This window comes from Amblyomma americanum, chromosome 3 (genome assembly GCF_052857255.1).
Source record: "Amblyomma americanum isolate KBUSLIRL-KWMA chromosome 3, ASM5285725v1, whole genome shotgun sequence".
Taxonomy (NCBI): Eukaryota; Metazoa; Arthropoda; class Arachnida; order Ixodida; family Ixodidae; genus Amblyomma; species Amblyomma americanum.
In genome coordinates this window covers 208,486,280-208,509,547 of record NC_135499.1, presented here as the reverse complement: position 1 = coordinate 208,509,547, position 23,268 = coordinate 208,486,280, and the positions used below count along the sequence as shown (strand labels likewise).

Below are 23,268 nucleotides of genomic sequence, written 5' to 3'. Positions count from 1 at the left end.
CCTCCATCGAAATTCGACCACCGCGGCCGAGATCAAACCCGCGTCTTTTGAGCCAGCAGCCGAGCGCCGTAACCACTCTGCAACCCGCGGCGCCCTCAGCTCAGGTGCTTCAGTATCGATGGCAGATGCCGGGGCTAGCAAATATCTTATCCTTCCTTTTTATTATTATTTTAATAAAGCACCACAACAACAATTTTTTATAAAAGGAAAAAAAAAAACAGGACAAATCCGTATTTGTTTCGCCTGGGAGTGTGTCGCCTTCAGGCAATTAAGCATTCTGAGATTATTTGGGTTAGGATTGACTGCCGGCTGCCGCAAGCTTTTCGTGCAGGGTATTCTGCCGGCAAAATAGCTGGAGGAGAATGCCGGCAGTGTCGTTTCATTGAATGTGCGCCGTGATGCGACCGCAATCAGCCAATGGGGTCAAACTGCCGGAAAAGCTCCCTGCGGGCTATTTTGCCAGCTGCGGGCACAGTAGACTCGTCCTACAAATTCTACGCATTGATATTATCACTGTACGGCGCGACACACTGTTACGGACAGCCCTTGGCCAGTCGCGCTAATGATGTAAAGTTCTGACCGGACTTCTGGGTGAAGTCTTACATTGGGCGAGGCTTGGGCGGGTCCTGGCTGGAGGTTTGGCGCCACTTCGCAGGTCAGTAGGATGCCGTCACTGTAGCGCTCGATGCGTAGGCGTGTGCTTGACTCCGACAGCTTCAAGCTGGAGCGCAGCTTGTGGTCTCCTTCTTCGGACTTGTCGACGTCTCTGGCCCGAGCACGGCTGCTCCCAGAGCGAAGCAGGCGGTGGCCGCGCTACGCCGCCTTCGCCTCGAACACTGTTCGAAACGTCACGCTGCTCTTATAACCTCATTCATCTTCCTCCTCTTCGACGCTCCTACGAGCGGAACTTATCGCCTTTCATCGACATCTTCTTTCTCCTCTATCTTACGTAGGGCGAAATCGGAGCCTTAATTCCTCCTCCTGAGTCATTACACAGCATAGCTGCAGATGTTGCCTCTCAAGGAATCACTGCAGCTAATCCGAATGCCCCCGCCCCGACGGTTAAGTGGTCAGAGCGCTCGGTTGCTGAGCCGGAGTTCCCGTGTTCGAACCCGGCTGTGACGGCCGCGTTTTGATGGAGCCTTAATACTTCCTCCTGAGCCATTACACAGCATGGCTGCAGATGTTGTTGCCTCTCAAGGAATTATTTTAGCTGAAAAAAAAAGCACCTGCCGCGGTGACTCAGTAGTTAGAGCGCTCGTCTACTGAGCCGGAGTTCCCGGGTTCGAACCCGGCCGCGGCGGCCGCGTTTCGATGCAGGCGAACCGCAAAGGCGCCCGCGTGCTGTGCGAAGTCAGTGAACGTAGATCTCTATGTGGTCGAAATACCGGAGCCCTCCACTGCGGCACTTCTTTATCTCTTCTTTCACTCTCACCTTCCTCCCTTCCCTTATAGCGTGGTTCGGGTGTTCATCGAGATGTGAGGAAATTACTGCGCCATTTCCTTCCCTCAAAATCATATTTTAAACCTTAAATCAAACGCTTATCTTTTATATAAGAGGGCTGCTTATTATGAATCGTTACATTCTGCACATTTTTCAGTAACCCGCTGGAAGGCATGAGCGCGCACGTTTGTCAATACCTGTTCAAACAACAACAACAACAACAACAACAGCAACAACAACAACAACAACAACAACAACAACAACAACAACAACAACAACAACAACAACAACAACAACAATAATAATAATAATAATAATAATAATAATAATAATAATAATAATAATAATAATAATAATAATAATAATTGGTTTCCGGGGAAAGGAAATGGCGCAGTATGTCTCATATAACGGCGGACACCTGAACAGCGCCGTAAGAGAAGGGATAAAGGAGGGAGTGAAAGAAGAAAGGAAGAAAGAGGTGCCGTATTGGAGGGCTCCGGAATATTTTCGACCACCTGGGGATCTTTAACGTGCACTGACATCGCACAGCACACGGGCGCCTTAGCGTTTTGCCTCCATGAAAACGCAGTCGCCGCGGTTGGGTTCGGACCCGAGAACTCCGGATCAGTAGCCGAGCGCGCTAACCACTTAGCCACTGCGGCGGGTTCCAAATACCAGCAGAATCATTTGTTTTGATTCAAGAACGAGTGCTTGCTTAACGCTACGGACTGAAGCAAACACCGCAATTACACCCGCCCGACTCTCCCAGAGCTCATATATGGCAGAGTGCAAATGCTTGCGCCCTGCGATATTCCGAGCACGTGGTGACCCGCTGCAGTAGATTCGTGGTTAGGTGTTCGGCTGCTGACCCGAAAGACGCGGTTTTTTTAAGCGATGTTTATTGCATCAGGTCATAAAAACTATGAAATGAGAGATGAGTAAGGTGCTTAAATAAATGAAAAAATGTGGGCTGATCTGATGAAATCAAGAAGTGAACGATGATATGGAGCTTATATCCAGGCAATATAGGAATCCGGATTGTCCGGTGAGAGACCCACTGCCGCCAGGTGCCGAATTCTTGTCGGCTTCAGCGCCGGGCAGTCCCACAACAGGTGGGGGATATCCGCCTCACAGTCTCTGACGCGGGTTTGATCCCGGCCGCGGCGGGCGCATTTAGATGGAGGCAAAATTCTGGAGGCCCGTGTACTGTGCGATGTCAGTGATGACTTTCTCGGCTTCCAAAATCCTCTCAATGCCAGTGTACAGTCCAGCGCGATTTCAAGGTCATCACGTTCATTCGAGCTGAAACAAACCAAGAAATGTCACCTGGCGCGACGATCACTTACTCTGCAACAAATATGAGATTGCAATATAGAGGAATATTTCGGCTAAGCTCAGCTCTTGAATTCGTTGAAGCGTTCTTTCAGTAATTAACTGCTTTGAAGCAGTTTCATCGAGTAGGAAGCCTGAGGTGATCAGATAGTACTTCTGTTACCAGGTGAAACGAAGCCTCCGCTGCTGCAATACCGCGCACGCCCGGTTTCTGAGGCGAAGTCAGCACTAAAGATCACTAAGTCGAGATCAGGTCTCATCTTGTAAGAACATCGATTCTGTTCGCAACACTGTAAACAAGAGAACTCTGAATCTTGCGCCGTAAGCGTTGTTCAGAGCGTGCCCTGGATGCACGCCTGCAGGGAAGAGCTCTTGTCGACGGTTGCATCTTCAATATCTTGGAGAATCTGACCTGTGTCTGCAATTTGGAACGTCGTTTGGGAGTATGCCTTCGCCTCAAAGGCGGAATGGTGTTATTGCGCTTCTGTTAATTCACCCGCTACGGTCTGTGGTGGCCTGGATATTTTTGATATAGCCTGCGGATGCCTCATTATGTGGTGCCTTTGTTAATAACATCCACGCTGCCAGGTGTGGTAGTGGACCGCACAGAAAGATCAGGTTCTTCTCCACCTCACTTCCTCGAGATGTAGTTATTTGGCGTAGGACTCGAAAGCAGACCTACTTGCTTCCCATGATTGGAGAAGTTGCGTCGGTGTTCACTATCAGACCTAAAGAAGATCATTGGTGTACAATCTCGATTTGATGCAGCCTCAAAGCGAGTGTGTTTTTGTAGCGCATAAGAGGAACTGAAGTGTTCACTTTGGACGAGCAAAACCAGCGGAAGCGACGCAAACAGAGTATAGACACACAGATCATTGGCATCTAGAATTCCGTCAGTACTTTACACCGCCGTCTAGAACAGCCTCAGCGCCACTGTGCTTCTGTAGCGTCGTCATGTGGGTCTTTAATGTGTGAGCGTCGTTTCCTCTGGTATTCTTGCAAATATGTACCAACTCGCCCAGCTGTCCACTCTACTGTAGTCTTCGTGGCTGAAGTACCGTGCATGCGGAGCCAGTCCCTGAAAGGCGGAGTACAGAAACGCCTTTATTCACAGCGTGCGGGTGTGAGGCACAGTTTATGAAGCTTTGCTTTATTTGCGTCTTCCTCGAGAGTACCAATCTGCACAGCCAGCTATAAATCCGCCGAGTGGAAAACACGTCGCATAACTCTCGAAGTACATTAAATCCCTTCGCAACGCTTCGAGGTAGCCTTCTCGATAGATGAGGTAATCAAAAACTACGCCCCGTCTCCGACATCAGGGCGTGCCCCTGATCCAGGCCTGCAGGAGAGGAGCGTTGGCGACGAGTGCAGCTGCGACATCCTGGAACACCGTGTCAGTGGCCGGAATCTGGAACGTCGTCTGACCGTACGCCTTCACCTGGAGGGCGGATTGCCGTTACTCAGCTTCTGTCAACAGACTATAGCTTTGTGCCGCAGTTTTCAGCTTTTGAAGGCGCACATATGTGCTGCAACGGGCATACTTCAGTTTAGAAGTACTGGAAATGAGAATAGTTCTTGTCGCAATATTGTGTGTGTGTGTGTGAGAGAGAGCGCGTGTGTGGTGTCGACAGTTCGAGAGGACGAAATTCTCCTTATCTAGACTGCCTTACAGGCGTCAATTACAGGCATCAAGTAAGCGTGTAAGTTTTTCTCGCCTTCAATAGCACTTGAAAGTGACTGCAAGAAGCCGTACACCGGGCCGCACAAAATCTCTCACCTCGGTGCCGGCTGAATAAGATGATCGCAGAAATAGGGGACATGCAAAATGGTAAAAGTACTGACATCAGAAGTTAACGGATATAAAAGGTAACAAAAAAAGGAAAGTATTGTTGGGCGCGCTTGCTGGCGCACCCGATGACGACTGCCGGCCGTCAGAGTGTTCTCCTTGAAGGAGAGAGAAATCTTAATTCGGGACCCAGGTCCAGGTCACTGCTCTAAGTAAGTTGGAGGTGCCTAGGTCAGCGGCCCGCTCAAGGAACTGCACTATATATAAAGAATGTTGATGTGGCGCTGGGGCACACGAACGGCTTTTGTACCGTAGCATTTAAGCAATAGTCTTAAGATTCAGATTCAGAAAAACTTTTAATGTTTGAACCTGTCCCCCTACCTACCCTCTCCGGCACGGCACGCAGGCCTCCGGGATAGGGGTAGGGGGTTTATTCGCTACAAGACTTGCACTTAAATTTAAGTGATGCTGCAGCTGCCAGTTGGGTCACTTCCTTTTGCACCCTAGAGTCTGGGCTTCTTAATACTTCAGTCCAGATTTCATCGTCTTAATATTTACTTTTTCCTGGAGCTTCTTCGCATTTTCTGATGATGTGGTTCATGTCGGCAACTCTTCCGCAAAATATGCATTTCTTTTTTAGATTTAGGGCCTTTTCTTCTTTCTTTTTAGGTTTGATCCATGCCCTCCATATTGGGGAGGGGTAGTTTCCCGCTTGAAGTCTTCTTAATATCTTGCACTCTCTGTAGCTTAGCTCCTTCCTGTCTGGAATGGGCAGCCTTCTTCTGTCCTCCCCTTGCATGGCCATCTTCCCCCTTGGAGTGTAGTGTTCCGCTTCCACTACCTTGATTTCTCCAGCGCAGTAGAGCCCTCGTCTTGATAATACTAGACGCGCAGTTCTATCTGCGGCTTCATTGCCTGGATCCCCAGTATGTGCTGGGATCCATGTTATTCTTACATATCTATAACTGCGCCTTCTTTTACTTCGACCGCTTTCTTGACGATTCTTCCCCTTGAGTAGTTCATCACCACGTTTCTGCTGTCGCTAAAGATGACTTTGGCTTTGGTAGCGGTGAGGGCTAACGCGATCGCTAGCTCCTCTGCCTCTGGGATTGATAGGCCTTTGGCTATAATGTCACATTTGCATTTCCCAGCCGCATCTACAGCCACCGACGCTATGAAGGGGTAGATTCCCACCGCGGCATCAGTGTACACAGTGTCATGGTGCGAAGGTGTGCCAGAAGAGCGATGGGACCGCCGATTACAACAGCGGACACAGTGTTGGAAGAAATGAGCATGCTAAATAAGCTGGAAGAATACATGGAAGCAACGAAGCAAGCGCAGAAGACAAGACTCGCCAGGACTGCAGCAGGCAGAGCAATATTATAAATGGCAGGAATCGAAGAAGAGGAACGAGCCTCTGAAAAAAAACGGCTCAAATCCCTATTAAGGTAACGGACAAAATCACCGTGTCCAACATTCCGAGAAACATGCACCCGGAGAGGGACTTTAACAGAAGAATACTAAGAGCAAGAGCCATAGAAAAAGAAGCAATAGGTGAGTACCGGTAAGATGCAGCTGTTGTACACTTGTAGTTACACATTCCTTTTTACAGCAACGGTCTATGTATAAGAAGGAATGTGCTTGCGGAGGTCGTACGGAGGCTGTCGTAGCAGTCTCCGGAGGGCAGGTGACAGGCAGGCTGCAGAACTTTAAAGACTATTGCTTAAATGCTACGGTACAAAAACCGTTGGTGTGCCCCAGCGCCACATCAACATTATTATTATATAGTGCAGTTCTTTAGAAATGGGTTTGGGCAGGGCATGCAATGCGAAGGCAAGATAACCGACGATCCTTAAGGGTGGCGAGTGGATTCCAAAAGAAGGCAAGTGTAGCAGGGGGCGGCTGAAGGTTAGGTGGGCGGATGAGATTAAGAAGTTTGCGGGCATACGGTGGTCGCAGCTGGCAAAGGACATGGTTAATTGGAGAGACATGGGAGAGACCTTTGCCTTCAGTGGGCGTAGTCAGATTAATTTCGACATCTCACGTTCTCTGACATTTATGACATCAGTTAATTGGATTGAGTCGTGCTGTGAGGCGTACTTACGGCGTCGAGTTCGGCCTGCGTCCGAACTGCGCGCAAAATGGCTGCGTTCTTTACAGCGGTCTTGAATTTGGCCTCCCTGAAAAGAGAGCGACACATTTGTTGGATAGGATGAGTGGCGATTTCCTTTGATAAAAGCCTCATCTAAAGGTCATGCGGCATGGCACACCTCCGTTTCGGGTTGTGCCGCTGTACCTAGCCACAATCGTGTCTAGTGCATAGAGCCTAAAAAGCTGCACATGAATGCTTTTTAGAGCTTTCACGAACAAAATAGGTGAAAAGAAACGCTACGCGGTAAAGGGACAGCATGTTCATCGCAATGTTGCAAATGACACACGTTACGTCTTGTATTATGGCGATGAGCTGCCGAGCCACAGGGTACACAGTCTTAACGACTTGCACCAGTGCGGCCGCACTTTTGAATCTGGAATTTCGGGGAAGCAGTGGTGGTGCGGTGAAACGCACTGTATAGTCTCGCAGACGCTGCTAATGTCGACAGTAGCCTGCAGCAGTACGTTGCAGCGGACGCAGGACTGAATAGTCTTTTTACTCTCCTTACATGTCGCGCTGCTGTTCCCGTCAAGAAAAATGAACCAACCAGCCCAGACTACTATCCTGACCCATTTCGTATTATGTGACATGCCAGCAGTGTGACAGCAGGTTTGTAACATAAATAACATCGTTTTCCTTTAAAAGGTGCGAGCAACACATGAAAGTAAGACGACTGGTGATGATACCACACCGAAACACGGTAAAAAGAACGCCTCTGGCTGATGTAACAAGGAAAAGTTCAAGACAGAATCTGGACAAAAAGCATTGATATTACAGCGTTTACTTGTTGGAATTCTCCTTGAGCAACGGCAACATGTTCTATTCCGGTTGTGCAATGCGCGAGTTGAAAGAGCGAGCTCACCGGCCAGTTTGTGGCTTTATAAGTAACTTGAACGGTTGATTTTCCCCTCGAGCCAGACCCTGGCCTGAGTCAAGAGGCGAGCAAACTTTCTCTGTCTTGCCTCGTTGCAAGACATATGCGTATTTAATTCAATGACTAAAATGACATTAAAAGGAAGCGAACACGCGTGGGAAGGGCAGCCTGCGCCGCAAAATTCCCGTCAAATGTGGGCAAAAACACGACTCCCCGAAGTCCGTTTGCAACACTCGCACCTTGTGCCAGTTACAAAACCTACGACGTTCATGAAACGTTCACCTTCAAAGCCTCACGAGATGTGCACTGCACTCTCCGCTCACGTACGAGATAGCCTTTACCGCTTGGCCCCATGGAGTGCGCCTCCACTTAGCAGTGGATGCGCCTTATTTCAATCTAGGAACACGTGCCGCGTTCTCCACTGCGCTTTGTCTGCATCTAAAACGTATTTGTATCTTACTCCGTGATCTTTGCCAGTTCCTTCAGCACCGCCTGGCGGAGAACTTCTGATACACGGACTTGGAACCCGGTAAGATCAGCCTGCAGTGCCGTTTCAGCAGCCCTGCATAAAACGGTAGTAGGGCAAGGTGGGTTGGTTTTTAGAACAAGTGAGAGATCAAGGTATTGATTCACTCACTGCGGTACAGTAGACACTGTTATAAGAAACTCAGACTGATTTCTTAAGGAGGAACCAGAGGGAAGCGAAAATTGATGGAAGACTTCTGGTGGACCCCATCGTCACAAGGCGGTCTCGCAACGTTAATAGCTATATGGTGCGGCACTAACGCGTAACTTTCAATTCGTGAATGTTTTATTCAAATGGAAGATTTTTACACCGATCACCGGAACAAGTTGATGATAATTAGTACATTCGTGTGTAATTATTCCTAGTCAGTCCATAAATTCATCGAGAGGAGAGAGCGCTTTGGTGGAAGAGGATTCGCACCACACACAGGGTGACTGATTTCGCTTGCGTACGGCGCATCGCGTTTCGCAAGTCGCGGATAATACGGAACTTGCCAATGATGACTTCGCGACAGTGGCCTGTGCTTGCAGGTGCGGCGCTTGGTTGGCTGTTGAAGATCCCACGCGCAAGAGCGCTGGGTCGTACGCCCACTTGGGTGCACAATTTGGTGCTTTGAACTGCAACCGTAAGTCCTCGCCCCTTGCAGCTCTTACGTAAACATACCACTGGAGGCCCATTTCACTGTGACGTCCATTAGCGGCCTAACAACGGTGTCATATAATAGTCGAGACCACTTAAAAACGAACCTGGCGGCTGCGCGGATTTTGTTTACTGTATCAGAAGTTTGTAGTAAGTGGACCTCTCATAGTAGGGCCAAAAATACGAAGTCACACAAAAGAGGCGTCAATTACTTTAAGAAGTCCACTGCAAGAGTTTGTTTCTTCAAAACCGACCTCTTCGCGGCGCTTTCCAAGCTCTTCAGCACGGCCTCATGTACTGCTAGCCGATACCCTTGTTACCGGCGAGCTACTTTAGGGAACTGACATAAGAATTCTTGGTCGAAGCGTTGACAGGCTGACAAAGTTGTAAGGATGCAGCTACGAAGCTAGCGCAGCACACGAGCTTGCATAATGCATGTACTGTATACTGTCTGTCTGCGTGCAGCATCAGTGCAGTAGGCGGAGAGCTGATCGTGTAGGTGACTAACACCACGTGACCGGCTGTATCAGCAATGCACGTTACAGATTTTTAAACTCCTCAGATCGTTTCCAGTGGTCGGTCAGCGATCGTGCGTGGGAATTTCGCTTTAAACACTGTCCCTATCTCACGTCCACGACGCTTCTGTTTCAGTTAAGACACCTTGCCCAACCGGTCCACACGCAAGCCTAATTGATGTTGTAGATCCTCGTTTCTCGCCTGGCCGGCGATTCACTGCAATTTTAATTCCGTCGTTCTTTTTCGGGACGTGATGGTTACGGGGGTCCGGTAAAGCTCTTTCGTCTCCGCGTTGGCAGCAAGCGTCAGTTTTTCGGTTCCAGGGCCGAGTTTGCGGTGTCTGCTTGTTCGCTCTAACCGAGCGGTGGGCCATAGCCTTAATAATTATCTTGACGGTAGCTTTACCCTTGTTCGTAGTAAGCGAGCGTTCGTTATAGCGGCGGCCGTTACAAGTGAGCTCGACTGTAATCACTGGTCACTGGTTTCTCCTTCCTGCACCGCAACTTACTTTTCTATTTTGTCGTCAGCGATGCCCTTGGGCACGCACGATGAGAAAGCCAAGAGCATCTTCAGCGGGGCGCCCTGCGTCTTGGCATCGAAGGTCGCTGGGTCGGCCACCTGGGAGCCCATATAGCACGCCACTGCGTCCGGAGCAACGCTGGTGACCGCTGCTACTGTCCTGCGCAAGAAGAAACAATTCCGGTAAGTTCGTAAATTTCAGTGCGGCAAACTTCACGACGTAAGCAACAAACACCATGCACCGACGTAGACTGACATCTGTGGCCAGAAAATAAAGATGGATTTGAAGGGAATTGCATGAGAGGGGACAGTGATTCGGTAAAGGAAATGATTCCAGTCACGCTGGTTTTCTTTCAATTCAGCGTCCGTACGACGCCACGGTAAGTCTGTTGACAGCTGGCAGGTCTTCTGTGCAAGGGACACACGTCCCGGAGCCAGGCGGCCTTTGACAAACAGTGCCGTCACCGTGGTCAGCAGTGGTGGCATCGTGATGACAACGGATGATGAACGTAAGAAGAGGCTGAACGTAAGAAAATGTTCGTATTAATGAACAGCAGGGCCCCGTCCGGATCATCTAGGGTTCCCGTCTCCCCAACACATAAACGACAGCTTACGGGCATGGCGCGAACTGTCGCTTACGTTAAGAAATCATTGTCGATGATCAGGTTGGCCACGCTGGAGGCCAGGGCCCTGGAGCATTCGGTCGATCCCACCAGACAGGCTAGGCGTGCCAAATGAACGGCCGCGCTGGTTCTGCACAGATCAAAAATTAAGAACGCGTGAAAAGACAAGGCTCCATGCAAAGTAAGAGGACCCTTTCTTATACGAATTTAGCCAGTATGAAGAGCGAGATGATGCTAGCAGAGAAATTGCTGTTTATTGCACGCAGGGCCAAAGATAATATCCAGTACACCAAGTGCGAGTGCGCACCCTATGAGACTGCTTCGAAACGGCCCTTACAATGAACAGTCACCGAAACACTGATGGAACAACGATCAGGTATTTCTATAATCGCATGAGTGTCAGCGGTCGCTGATAATTCGTTGAACTGCAGTAGAAGGATTCGAAATCCCGAATCCTCGAAATTGTTCGTGAAATGTTCAATGGCTGCGAAAAAAATATTGTGCCCGTACTCAAAAAAATTTTCTGTGTTGGACCCTTTAGACCCGCTCTAGGCCATGCACGTTATTTATTTGCATATTGGCTTTAAACGCTGGGACATACATTATAATCAAGACATTTCTTTTAGTTATGCCTAATGCATTGAGTGCACTTACGCAAAACGAGCCTAACTCTGAAGCAAGATTCTGTCTAATACTAAATTTGAGGCGGAGTCCGCTTTCTAGCACCAAGAAACCATATCTTTATTGCGGATATGATCACGTATATGAGGTCAATTATTGTATATACCTTAATATCACACTTTTTTGAAGCGCACTAAGCGTATTGAGCGCGTCCCAGGATATAACCAAATTGGGAGCGCGTATTGAACTCTTCAATATAGGTCCAGCATCGTTTAATTCACACTGAGTCAGAGTTTACCACCATGAGTTTTCAGTAAAAAGCAGCGTCTACCGCGTCCACCGCGGCTTGATCACGAGAGAAAATTTCACTTAATTTGGCGATTGTTCGAACCAAAGCCATGCATCGAGCCGCATCATGGTGCTGACTTTAGTCGAGGTCATGATTTTTTTTTATATACCATCTTCAAGATTAGTGGAAGCTTTTCTCCTCGATCAAGAAGTCGTAGACACTGTGGAACTCGGAATTCAACGATGGAACTACCTTCCCCAGTGCTAAAGTGGGACGCTTACCTAGCTGTTCTCGCAAAAGCACGTGCGCGGAAAGTCTGCCCTGCACTAGTGCCTCTTTTCCCCAGTTAGCTTCCTGCATTAATGCGGTTGAAACAAGATAGGCCAGGGGCGGTTCTGTGAACTTGCTCCATTTACCTGTTCACGCATTTAACATAATCGCGTAAAATGACCGTCAACAACGGCAGAAGAAACGTGCACACGTGGCGCATAATGCCTGTGTCGAGTGCCCTTTGTCTTGGATTTATATCACCTTATTCTTCCATAGCAAGTATACCGGGTGTTTCAGCGAACACTTTCAAAAATTCCTGAAAATATTGTGCTCAATATAGCAAACAATAGGTGTAGGATCAAACTATCGGCCCCAGCGGACACAATATGCTGCAAAACCCCTCTAATCATCTAGGTAGTTAACAAAAACCACTAATTAACTTTTAATTATTGTAGCTGGGTGGTTAGTCCCAAATGGGAGTTTGATGCTGTGAACAACACGATGTCATATCAGTTTTTGAAGCGGAGAAAAACTCCATTTCCACAGCCCCGCAGCGCGAAGAAATCCGACACTTTTTCCTGCACGCGACCGAAACTGAGCACACGAGGAGCGCCGGAAGTATGGCGTAAGCGAAGCGTCCGAACACAGCGCCCAGTTTGAAACGCGTGTGCTAACTTTCCTCGCTAGACCACCTCGGCGCTCAGCTTAGACCGCGGCCGGTTTCATCGACTGCTTCTTCGCTCGGAGTAAGAAAAATTATAGTCATCGTCAGTGACGGGAACGTCGATTTTGAGAGCCTAGATGGGCGCATCTGCAGGCGTTTTTTTTATGTGCGTGTGTGCGTCATTTCTGGTATGGCTGCCCGACGGGCTCGTTTTGTGCGTCATCATGAATTCATTTACTCACTAGGTTCTGTTTTCTTATTATCGCTGCGCATCAGGAACGACGCCCGAAAAAGAAAAGCTTTGTCAGGGTGGCAAGGAGAGCTTGCGCGGCAGTGGCTGTGTGCTATCGGGCAGCTGTTCTTGCGGCTGTGTTAGCCTGTGTTAGCTTCAGTTTCCCGATAGAGCGCATTCGTTTGCATTTCAGGTGCTTGTCTTGGAGGTGCGCGTGTGACAAGGCCATTGCAGTGCCAGTGTTTCAAATCACTTGACTGTGCGGAAGTGCCGCCTAGGATTAAAACGTCACGCCGCATTGTGTGAACTGTGGGATTGGCCGCGCCAGCGCAACTCCGTTACTCCACTGCCGTGAAGGTGGGCATTTTGATCGCTTGTGTGAGCGCTCAAATGGACGCGGAGCCGGCATCCAGACTGTATGCTGCCAAACATCCTGGTCGCCGTGTGCCGACTCGTCACACGTTCGTATCGATATTTAATCGATTTAAGCCTACTTGATCAGTTCATGTTCAGAAAAGGAAGAGACCAAGGAGCGCCACCGACGGTTTTGACATTGATCTCTTCGCGAACGTATCTGTCAGGTTATAAGCAAGTGTCTGGGAAGTCGCCAACACGTACGGAGCCAACCCGGCATAAGTTTGGAGGCCACTATCAAGACAGCTACCACCGCTATGATGTGTGTAGAAGAACCGACAACTGAGCTAGTTGGTGCATCTTTAAGACGGCTTATAGCTATGATGTGTGTCTTCACCAGGAACTGACACCGAATGACTGGCGCCTAATTAAACGTGATGAAGACACGGAATTCCTGCACAAATTGCTTTGGACAGACGAGGACCAATGTTGTAGGGACTGCAATGTCAACTTGCACAATGCGCATTATTGGTGCGACAAGAACCCAAATTGGCCACGCCAGCGCAAGCCCCAAGTAAGATGGGCAGCGAATTTTTGGTGTGGCATTTATGACGGCCGTATTGTCGGTCCTTACTTCGCCGACTGAAAGCTCAGTGGGAAAAAGTACAGTCTGCGTTTTAAAAGGGGCCGTCTCTGAATTTGTCTCAGAGCTACCACTGGCCGGGTTGAAAAAAATGTGGTTTCAGCATGACGGAGCCCCGCCACATTTTTTTTCGTTCCGCGGTGCAATTCCTGGAGAGAATCTTTCCCAACCAATGGATTGGGCGGGGGGTAACAACAGCGTGGCCTCCAATGTCGCCCTATCGGTCACGACTGAATACCTTCCTCTGGGGACACGTTAAGAACGGAGTTTTCAATACGGAGCCAGCGAACCTCGAATACTTGAAGATGAGTGTCAAGATATCAATTGAAAAGATTCCCAGAGAGATGCTCATTTCTGCTGTGAATTCCATCAAAGACCGCATTCTACTGTGCATCGCAATGGACGGCAAGCATTTTGAACACGGTATGTGAAAACGGCTTCTTTTCAACTAGTTCTTTCCTGGAGTGTCCAAGTAGGACTGCAACCAACTAAATCCATAAAAGGTACAAATTTCATTCATTCCTGTTTGTTAGACAACTGGAAAGTGCTAGACATCTGCGGAAAAGGAAGTAATAGCACTTCTTACAGCACGGGACGTGTCTGATTCAGCACACGGCAACCGTATTGAGCCAGCCGGTACGGAGCACCTTAGTGCTAAAATTGTTATGTTTTCAGTTAGAAACTTTTCCTCTACGAAGTAATTCTCATTTATGGTAGCAGTCAAGCCGATACCGCATAAAATAAATAGACGCTTGAGAGAAATAATACCATGCATGTCGATATACCGGCACTATTTAACGTTAAACAGTAATGCGCACTGTAAGAGAAGAGTACCTTTATCCCTTTCACGAAGCTAGTAACGAAAATAAAAAAGAATTAAAAGAACTCCTTCTGGACTTAACCAGACAGACAGAGCGGCAAGTGTGCTTATCAGCGTTCCCAAAAGCGACGGCCGCGGAGCAGACGATGACTATAATTTTCCTTACTCCGAGCGACGAAGCAGTCGATGAAGCCGGCCGCGGTCTAAGCCGAGCGCCGAGGTTCTCTAGCGAGGAAAGTTGGCGCACGCGTTTCGAATTGGGCGCTCTGTTCGGACGCTTCGCTTACGTCATACTTCCGGTGCTCCTCGTGCGCTCAGTTTCGGTCGCGTGCGCGAAAAAGCGTCGGATTTCTTCGCGCTGCGGGGCTCTAGAAATTGAGTTTTTGTTCGTTTCAAAAACTGATATGACATCGTCTTGTTCACGGCATCAAATTCCCAATTGGGACTAACCCCTCAGATACAATAATTAAAAACTTAATTAGTCGGTTTTTGTTGTTCCTGTATAATTAGAGTGGTTTTGCAGCATATTGTGCCGCCGGGGCAGAGAGTGTCATCATACACCTATTTTTTGCTATATTGAACCCAATATTTTCTGGAATTTTTGAAAGTGTTCGCTGAAACACCCGGTATACATTTACACATGTTCTGGGGTACACCGTAATCGTCAGCCTAATGTAAGACGCAAACTATTCGAACTGCGCCCCAAGACCAAGCACTCACTTCGGAGCCTGTGGTCCGAGATCAGTGGCTGGATTGATTCCCTTGGCCCGTTCCTGGATTATGGAGTTGATGCGTGCCTGCATGGAGATGAAATGTTCGTTTCGTTTCGGAAGCAGGAGACCGTTTCAACAGCGTACGACAGGCAGGCTCGTCTTCAATGCATATTACACTGCCTATTCCCAACCCGTCGCTAGCGTACGTAGCGCCTCAAAAATGTCAGCTGGTGTTCAGTCTTAGTGACATTGGCAGCAGACGCAAAGTTTAGTGATGTACAGTAACAATGTTCGTAATTTCAATGCAATACTCTCATACTGCACTACCTTCCAGCCAGGTTTCTGCATAATCTGCCTGGACTAGAGAGAAGAGATGAAAAACCGTGAGCTGTCAAGACAGGTCCGTCATCCTCTCCTTAACGAGCAAAAAATAAGCTTTCTTGTCGAAACGCTTAAAAGCACACTCAGCCTTCCCCCTCCCTTGTTCGCTTTGTGTGCGTCAAAGAACCATCTGCCTGCCCTCTCTCTCCAAGAAGTTTATTGTCATTATTTATGCTCCTTTTTATACAACAATACAAAGCCGTAAGTGAAAAGCGGTAGACAACACTGTCGCGCAAAGCCAATCTGTATTAATGCGGCAGCATTTAGTTAGACCGTCTCAAAAAAAACAACATTGCTGGCTTCTCTGAAAGAAATTCCCTGATTGGTTGAGAGAGGTCACGTGCCTTTGTGACGTAATCGCAACCTGCCCACCGTGGCAGGTGGAAAGCTACCCACAGGACTGTGAGCAAACTCTCCAATGCTGCCAAATTCAATGGGAACGCCACCTGCTCCCCGTGGCGCCACAAATGAGCCTAGCGGGAGCTCAGAAAGGGAAACCTGGGTCTCACAAGACCCACCCACCCCACCGGTGGCTGGGTTTCAAACAGCCACCTGCCGAGGCAGTGGCGCCTCGCTTGACAGCTGCACTACTGCGCCGGTAGTATGAGGACTCCCCGCGATCTACGAATGCGATTGAGGCCGTGACGTCATCAACACCACGTGATCACCAGTGGACTATTCATAGGGCACCGCAAACTACCCCCAAAATTCCAAAGGACGCCCAAAAATTTGAAAGCATGCAGGCCCACCCCAAAATAGATTACAGTGGATTAGTGGGCGGATTAGTAGGTGGATTAGTTGATCGGGTTAGTTATATTGCATATGATAATCGAATAAAAGTTATTCGAACAGTCTAAAAGGAGATGACTCATGCATACCATATAAGAATAATGGAACCGGTTCCAATCCAAGTTTTGGCGGGAAAATCGCAAGAAGAGCATTAGTCGCTCATTGTAGACACCATAGCAGGCAACATAAATGCTATCGCATTTTCTTCTTAAATAATGAGATTAAGAAGGCCCCCATGTTTTTATTTTTACTGCTGTCCTTGCCATACTTGTTGAAGAAGTGAAAGACTGCAGTCACCTGAGGAAAATCCTTAGCCCAATAAGAAATGCTATTAATGCTAACTTTTCGTGTTACGGAGCAAGAAAGTCAGAAGAAACTTGTGGATACTGGTGGTGGCAAACCTTTTTCCGTGATTGTCATGTTGTTTCGGGCCAAAATCTGCAACGGACCACTAAAAGCATCGCGCACTTAAAGTATGCTCCCTGCGTGCTACACTGCGCCGCTTATTATCTAAGCGAAGGCGAACACTGTTCTCTCCTTACTGGGACCGACGCAACACTTCTAGTTCCTTCAGCAAAAATCGAATCCACATCCAGGTCATATTCAAATCCCATCAGGAGAATTGCGTTTGTAAGGCTAGGCCACGGGTAGAAAATTTCCGTATGAACCCCTGTCCAGCCAATACAAAAGTCAGCACTAATTACTCGCATAACAGCAAAAGGGAAGAAAATCGAAGCGTCGTGTCGTCGTCATGACAACGGTATCCAGCAGAAAAAAAAAAGCCATTCCCCGAGGGATTCAAACCACCGCCTCCTAAAATTGAGTAGCTTCGTATCTCGGTGTCCCTGACAATTCCGTCACCGCCACTTTTTTTTCTTTATTGTTCCGTCACCGCTTATCGCGTTATGTGCGTGCGCAGGAATCATTTCAATTTTCCTCTAGTCACGAGGTGCGCTGAAGTAGCTGAAACCGAAACTAAGCGGAGTTTTCCACCCCTGGCTAGGCTTCCAACCACAATGATTGTAAAATATCTTAAGGTGAGCTAAACAGTGAAACTCCTTCAAAGCGTTATGGCAGGCGTAAGGGTATAGCCAAAGGTTCAATGCTTGCACGGGCAGGCGCACGACTTTTTCTTACTCTCTCTCTACATTGTGTACCTTGTATGCGGTCTCGTCGGCGTCGCTCAGTAGCAAGGAGAACGCCTCGTGCTCCGTGGCAAGCACCTGTACGGCAAAAATGTCCCACAGGTCCACATTGCCGGGTTTGAGGGCCTCCCACGTCCACAATGCGGCTGCCACGTCACCGGAGTGCTTCCTGCAACACGGAGAGCACGATAATACCAAGAAGTGGCTAGCTACCACCTTGACCTTTGTTTAGTACGTCGACACAAGAAAACGGCAGTTTTCTGCTCCCCCCTTCCCCCCCCCCCCCCTCCCAACCAGAACATGGGCGCATGTCAACCATATCCGCCCTTTCCCTAAAATTAATTTACTGCACCACTTGGTCAGGGAACACTTATTTTCTGTGCTCGTAATTTTAAGTTGTTTCATCTACCCAATCGTGAAGCTTTCTACACTTTGGAGTAATAAATATCGCTTGCAGCTTTCAGTAGAAAACTGATGCCAGTTTCAGCGGGCATTTTCTCGGGCGCAACTTAAGGAATTTTGAAAGCTGTCCATCGTGAATCAAATCATTAACCACGACCTCCTGACAGAATTGATTGTCTTAGAGAGAACGGCTGCATCCGACACAGGGTGCACACATTTTTGCTTAATGCGCATGTTGTTTTCTGAAATCTGCGGCTAAGTGCATGTGAACACTTGCAAGGTGACCATAGCCCCTGAGTGAACGGCCCCGAACCTTGTCTAGCTAGGAAAGCCACGTGAAACGGTAAAACAGCCCCGAACCAACTTATATGGAAAGCGCACGGCCAGATTCCTGGAAGTTCCTGTCTCCCACTGCAGGGCAAAGCCCTCTCCCATGTCTCTCCAATTAGCTCTGTCCCTTGCCAGCTGCGGCCACCATATTCCCATAAAATTTTTGATCTCATCCGATATACACTAATAAGCTCGCCGAAATGTCAGCTGCGCATAGATGCAACCCGCCGCGGTGGCTCAGTGGTTAGGGCGCTCGACTACTGATCCGGAGTTCCCGGGTTCGAACCCGACCGCGGCGGCTGCGTTTTTATGGAGGAAAAACGCTAAGGCGCCCGTGTGCTGTGCGATGTCAGAGCACGTTAAAGATCCCCAGGTGGTCGAAATTATTCCGGAGCCCTCCACTACGGCACCTCCTTCTTCCTTTACTCTTTCACTCCCTCCCTTATCCCTTCCCTTACGGCGCGGTTCAGGTGTCCAACGATATATGAGACAGATACTGAGCCATTTCCTTTCCCCAAAAAACAAATTATTATTATTATTATTATTATTATTATTATTATTATTATTATTATTATTATTATTATTATTATTATTATTATTATTATTACATAGATACAAGACACACTTACTTATCACCGTACTGCTTGTGCGACTGGTGCAGTAGGTACCAGGCCGTGATGCTGTCGGAGGGCGCCTGCATATTAAACGAGGAAAATAATTATAATGAACACACATGTTGCTTCTACAAGGTGATTGGGATTTATAACGAAAGAGATGGCATCGCCGAACGTGAGACGGTTAGAGAAACATGTCAACAAATTATGTTGTCAACACAGATCGACATCTACGCATTAAGAGTCCACTTCAAAGGCAGACTGTTGGCGCCACTCACCGCTGTCAGGCTGTGGCCAATGAGCGCCCACGCCGTGACGTTCTGTTTGATGCCGTAACAGGCCATCACAGCAGGGTTCACCAGCAGCGGGTCCTGGTCAGCGATGGTCAAGGCGACCTCGGCTGCATGTGGAAGAGTACGAGATGCTTTCAGCGGAAGCTTCGCTGAAGCATCAAGTGATTTCTTCTCCAGTTCTTAGCAATCTCAGTCGAACATCGTGCCGAACTACCGTCAAATATGACATAAAAATCAATGCCGAAACTTCCGTCAGAAACATTTCATACACGGAAAGAATAAGTTTGCCCAGCGCTCCGAGCTGGGTTCAAACAGTTCCCAGGAATAGCGAGCAGCTTTCTCCACTTTGCCTCCACCGCAAATGTGTGTGTAGTTATTGATTCGTATTATCAGGATAGGTGGCGCCACCTAGTATACTAAACTGGCACTCTGCCCCATCAGATGGCGCCGCATTGAGGGCTGCGTAGGTAGCGCCACCTACCACCATCACACGAAGAGAGAAGTCATAGATCGGTATCATCACTGCCATTCTTGAGGTATGGCATGCTTGCTCTTCCGTCTAAGTGCTCGGCGGCAGTTTGCTGCAAACGCGTGATCGGGCTGGATTATTGTAGTGCCAAGAGGTGTCTCAGTCAAGGTCTGGAGCGTTGTCAGACGACTACGCCGGAGCATATAACGGCCAGGGACGATCGGCAACGCCACTTTTATGCGGCCTTAGGCGAAGCCGACAAAGCTGCGGAACGCATTATTTAACGCCACGCAAGAAAAGCGGACGAAAGCCGCCTAATTGCGTAAATGATCTGAGTTCAAGGCGTGCGGTCAGCACAGTCTGTGACTCCCTCTGAAATATGATATGCGTGTCCTATAAAACGTTTTATGTTGCAATATACTGTCGGCAATGATGTGGACAAATTTTTTCACCGATGCACACTGTATTCTCTAGATAGCGTATAACAGAAAAGCGCACTTCACACACCGCGGGAAGACAAGGTTTCTTGTCTGGCTTGGCTAGTGTTGGGCCTAAAACGTGGATTCTGTCCTTGAATTAGCAGCTGCTCCTCAATGCTCTCCTCTGCGCGCAGATTAGATTATTTTAATGGCCAGTTTATCACTTCTTCAATAAATCTAGCACAAGTGTTAAGCCGGTATAGAAACGTTCACAGCATTTCTCGAGGTTTGCTGCGAGAAGAGTCGTATTGTTAAGACAGAATCCACGTTTCATGCCTAGCAATAGCCAAGCCAAATACGAAACCTCATCTTCCCGGCATGCATCACCTCTCCACAGTGAATGAAGTGCAGTGCAACCTGCTTTCCCTCTAGGCAATATTAAGAAACTCTCTTTTATGTCAGTTTAGGTGTTGGGAAAGTGATAGCGCTAACACCTGTTGATGCCTTTACCGGATATGATGTCACTTCTGGCTTGCTGATGCCATTTTACAACCAATCAGCTAATTTAGCCTCCGACGACACATTTTCTACCTCACAAGGCTTCTAACGCTATCGCATTATTATTGACACAGATGCTCTGAAACGGCGTTGCATGGGTGGCACAAGGCACCGTACACCCATGAGCGACAAATTTTCGGTAAAGAACGGTCCCGGTCCCTACGAATGAAGTGATTAACATCAATCCACCCTTCGCTATTGCTAGCGAGCGATCCGGACGAAGGGATTAGCGATTTGGACGAAGGAGGGGCCGACACGGGATCCACACACTAGCGAAGGCTAACCATGTGACCTCATTAGTGATGGGGTCACGAGAGGTTGCTTTAAGATATACGTCCGCCATGTATGTCATTACTACTGCCGGAAAGACTCTTCGTGCCCTACATGAAACTTCTAGCTACAAAATTTTTTATTACCCAGAAGGAGCAGTGAAACTTACCATGTGTGGCGTTCAGCCACTCGACCACGATGGCATTGGGAGTCCTGAGACTGGCGCCCACGCCTGCACCGCCAGTGGCGAACGGCGTCCCCTTCGCGCTGCTCGCGTGCCTGCGCAAGCGACGGCAACATATACCCGGTATCACTGCTACACAGATGCAGGGAGTGCGAGCAGTGTCCAGCCTCATAAGGCTTCTCGCTTAAGTGGTGAACGCAGGCATGTTGTAGCATCGTTTGCACCCGCACTACCATAGTCCTTCAATAAACATTGAAGACTTATGGCACTACCAATAGCTTCAAGTCTACACTGAAGGCCACGTGCTGCAAGTGCTGAGCTTAGCTTCGGCTTATGCGATTTCACTAATAAGACGTTTGAATCCTTACTCCTAGTGAGTTAGCCGAAATTGGTTGAGTTAATTGTCCCGGAGTGAATTTAGGAGCAGGTCATGAAGCACCTGCGCCGGATATGTGTGGCTCGCTGATAGAGGCGTACATCGAAGTGCATGGTTATGGAGACGACCGTTGATTCTGGTTCTGCGGTACAAGACTATGATCAATGTAGAATCTCGTTATTTTTGCTTTGCTACAACAAATATCATAAACACAATAGCGTAGTCCAAGTTTGGAGGCTGGTTACATAGAAAGCGCAGGTGACTTTAAATCATCCGTAGCTAAATGGAAGCTTAGTTTCGCCTGTCGCAGCTCTGAATCACCAATTCTGCTTTCATGAAAAGGAAGCCGAAGTGCCGGAAAGGAGTCGTCGAAGTTGTGCTCGGAAACAAATTTAGCGTCTCTAACAATGTTCTGCAGCGATGTCTTAGAGGTAGGGCATACGCCTAGCGTGCAAAAGGACAGTAGTTCGAATCCCGGTGCCGCGCAACTCTCCACCAGATAAAAAATAAATGTTCGCGTGTCGATGAAATTGCATAACCAGGCCTGAGGTGCGGCCTGATCTCGGTTACCAGTGCAAAGAGCGCACTTCCTCACGAGAGCAGTATTTGGACATTCTGGTATTGTAACTGGTGGTACAGGTGGTACAGAACTGAAGATGGTACAGGCCTACGCGCCTGCATCCAGCCATGATGAGCAGATCGTCGAAAGCTTCTACGAAGACGTGGAATCGGCAGTGAGCGAAGTAAAAACACTGTACTGATGGGCGACTTCCATGCCAAGGTAGAAAGAAGGAGACCAGCAGGCAGTGGGCGACTAGGAATAGGCTCTAGGGATAGCAGGGGAGCTATTAGTAGAGTTCGCAGAGATAAATAATTCAAGGATCATAAATACTTTTTTTCCGTTAATGGGAGAATAGAATAGGAAGTGGACGTGGAAGAGTCTCAATGGCGAGACTAAAAATTAAATAACTTCATACTATGAGCTTATCCTTGCATCGTGCAGGATGTGGCTTACAGAGTGCGCAGTTGAAGTAGACGGTTGGAAGATTGCACAGGATATCGGCAAGGTTTCTCAGGAGTCGAAACATATGATCAAAGAACGCCAAAGCATGAAGGTCTCTAACCCCAAAGACGGAATAGAATTGGCAGAGCTATCAAGAGATATCAATAAGCGCAAGGTAACCGAAGTAAGAAAGTTTAATATAGAGAAAATCAAACATTCTCTAACAAACAGAGGCAGCCTGAACGCGGTCAAGCGGAAACTAGCCATAGGCAAACATAAAATCATAAGTATGCGGGTGCAATGAGGCCGCAGCTGGTATAAGACAGGGTTGATTGCAGAGATATGGGAGAGGCCTTTGTCCAGCAGCGGGCGAAGTCAGGCTGATGGTGCTGATGACAATATTCTGCTGCAGACTCCGCAAACGCAAAACACAAGCGAATCTGAAAGCGAATCCGCAGATTATTCTTCCTTGCATATTTCACGCGGTGTGTCGTGCACCTTAGGCGTCTGATAACAGTGAAGTAGCTTACGCCGTATCCCAGGTGACCTTGAGGACTTTTGCAGGGGTGGACTTTCTCTCCACGGTCAGCGTCTTGCAGCAGTACGCGAGCCACGGCTTCAGGTTGGCCTTCTTCAGGGTCTGCTCAGGCGTGACCACACGTTATGTGTATGTCAGTACAAGCAGCATACCATGGTGGCTTGGACGTTACTTTCGTTGACCTCCAGGTCGTGGGTTTATTTCGCGGTCATAGCATCCGTACTCAAATGGGAGGTAAATCGGAAAGGCTCGACATTTGCACATGGATATATTGCGTGCACGATGAACCACCGCTAGGCGTGCGAATTTAATCCGAGCCTATCCACTACGATTTCCCTCAAAATTCATGGCACGTCTAGGGACCTCAAAAAGCGACGACTTAGACGCCAATGCTCATCTCATCGCAAGCACTGCGTTTCTCTACCAGTTGGCTGCTGCACAATGGAATGTCGCTAAGGCACAGTGTTTAACCGAGGTGAC

The 23,268-nt window shown here is 48.3% G+C and overlaps 1 protein-coding gene across 1 annotated transcript; it reads right to left on the bottom strand.

The window, feature by feature from the left end:
• Positions 1-3,981: 3,981 nt before the first annotated feature.
• Positions 3,982-14,596, bottom strand: LOC144124368 (uncharacterized). Its single transcript, XM_077656998.1, has 6 exons — positions 14,592-14,596; positions 10,428-10,541; positions 9,778-9,948; positions 8,049-8,150; positions 6,667-6,742; positions 3,982-4,214 (listed from the first exon to the last, which is right to left on the bottom strand). The coding sequence occupies exons 1-6, from the start codon at positions 14,594-14,596 to the stop codon at positions 4,092-4,094; spliced, it is 591 nt and encodes a 196-aa protein (XP_077513124.1). The 3' UTR covers positions 3,982-4,091.
• Positions 14,597-23,268: the final 8,672 nt, after the last annotated feature.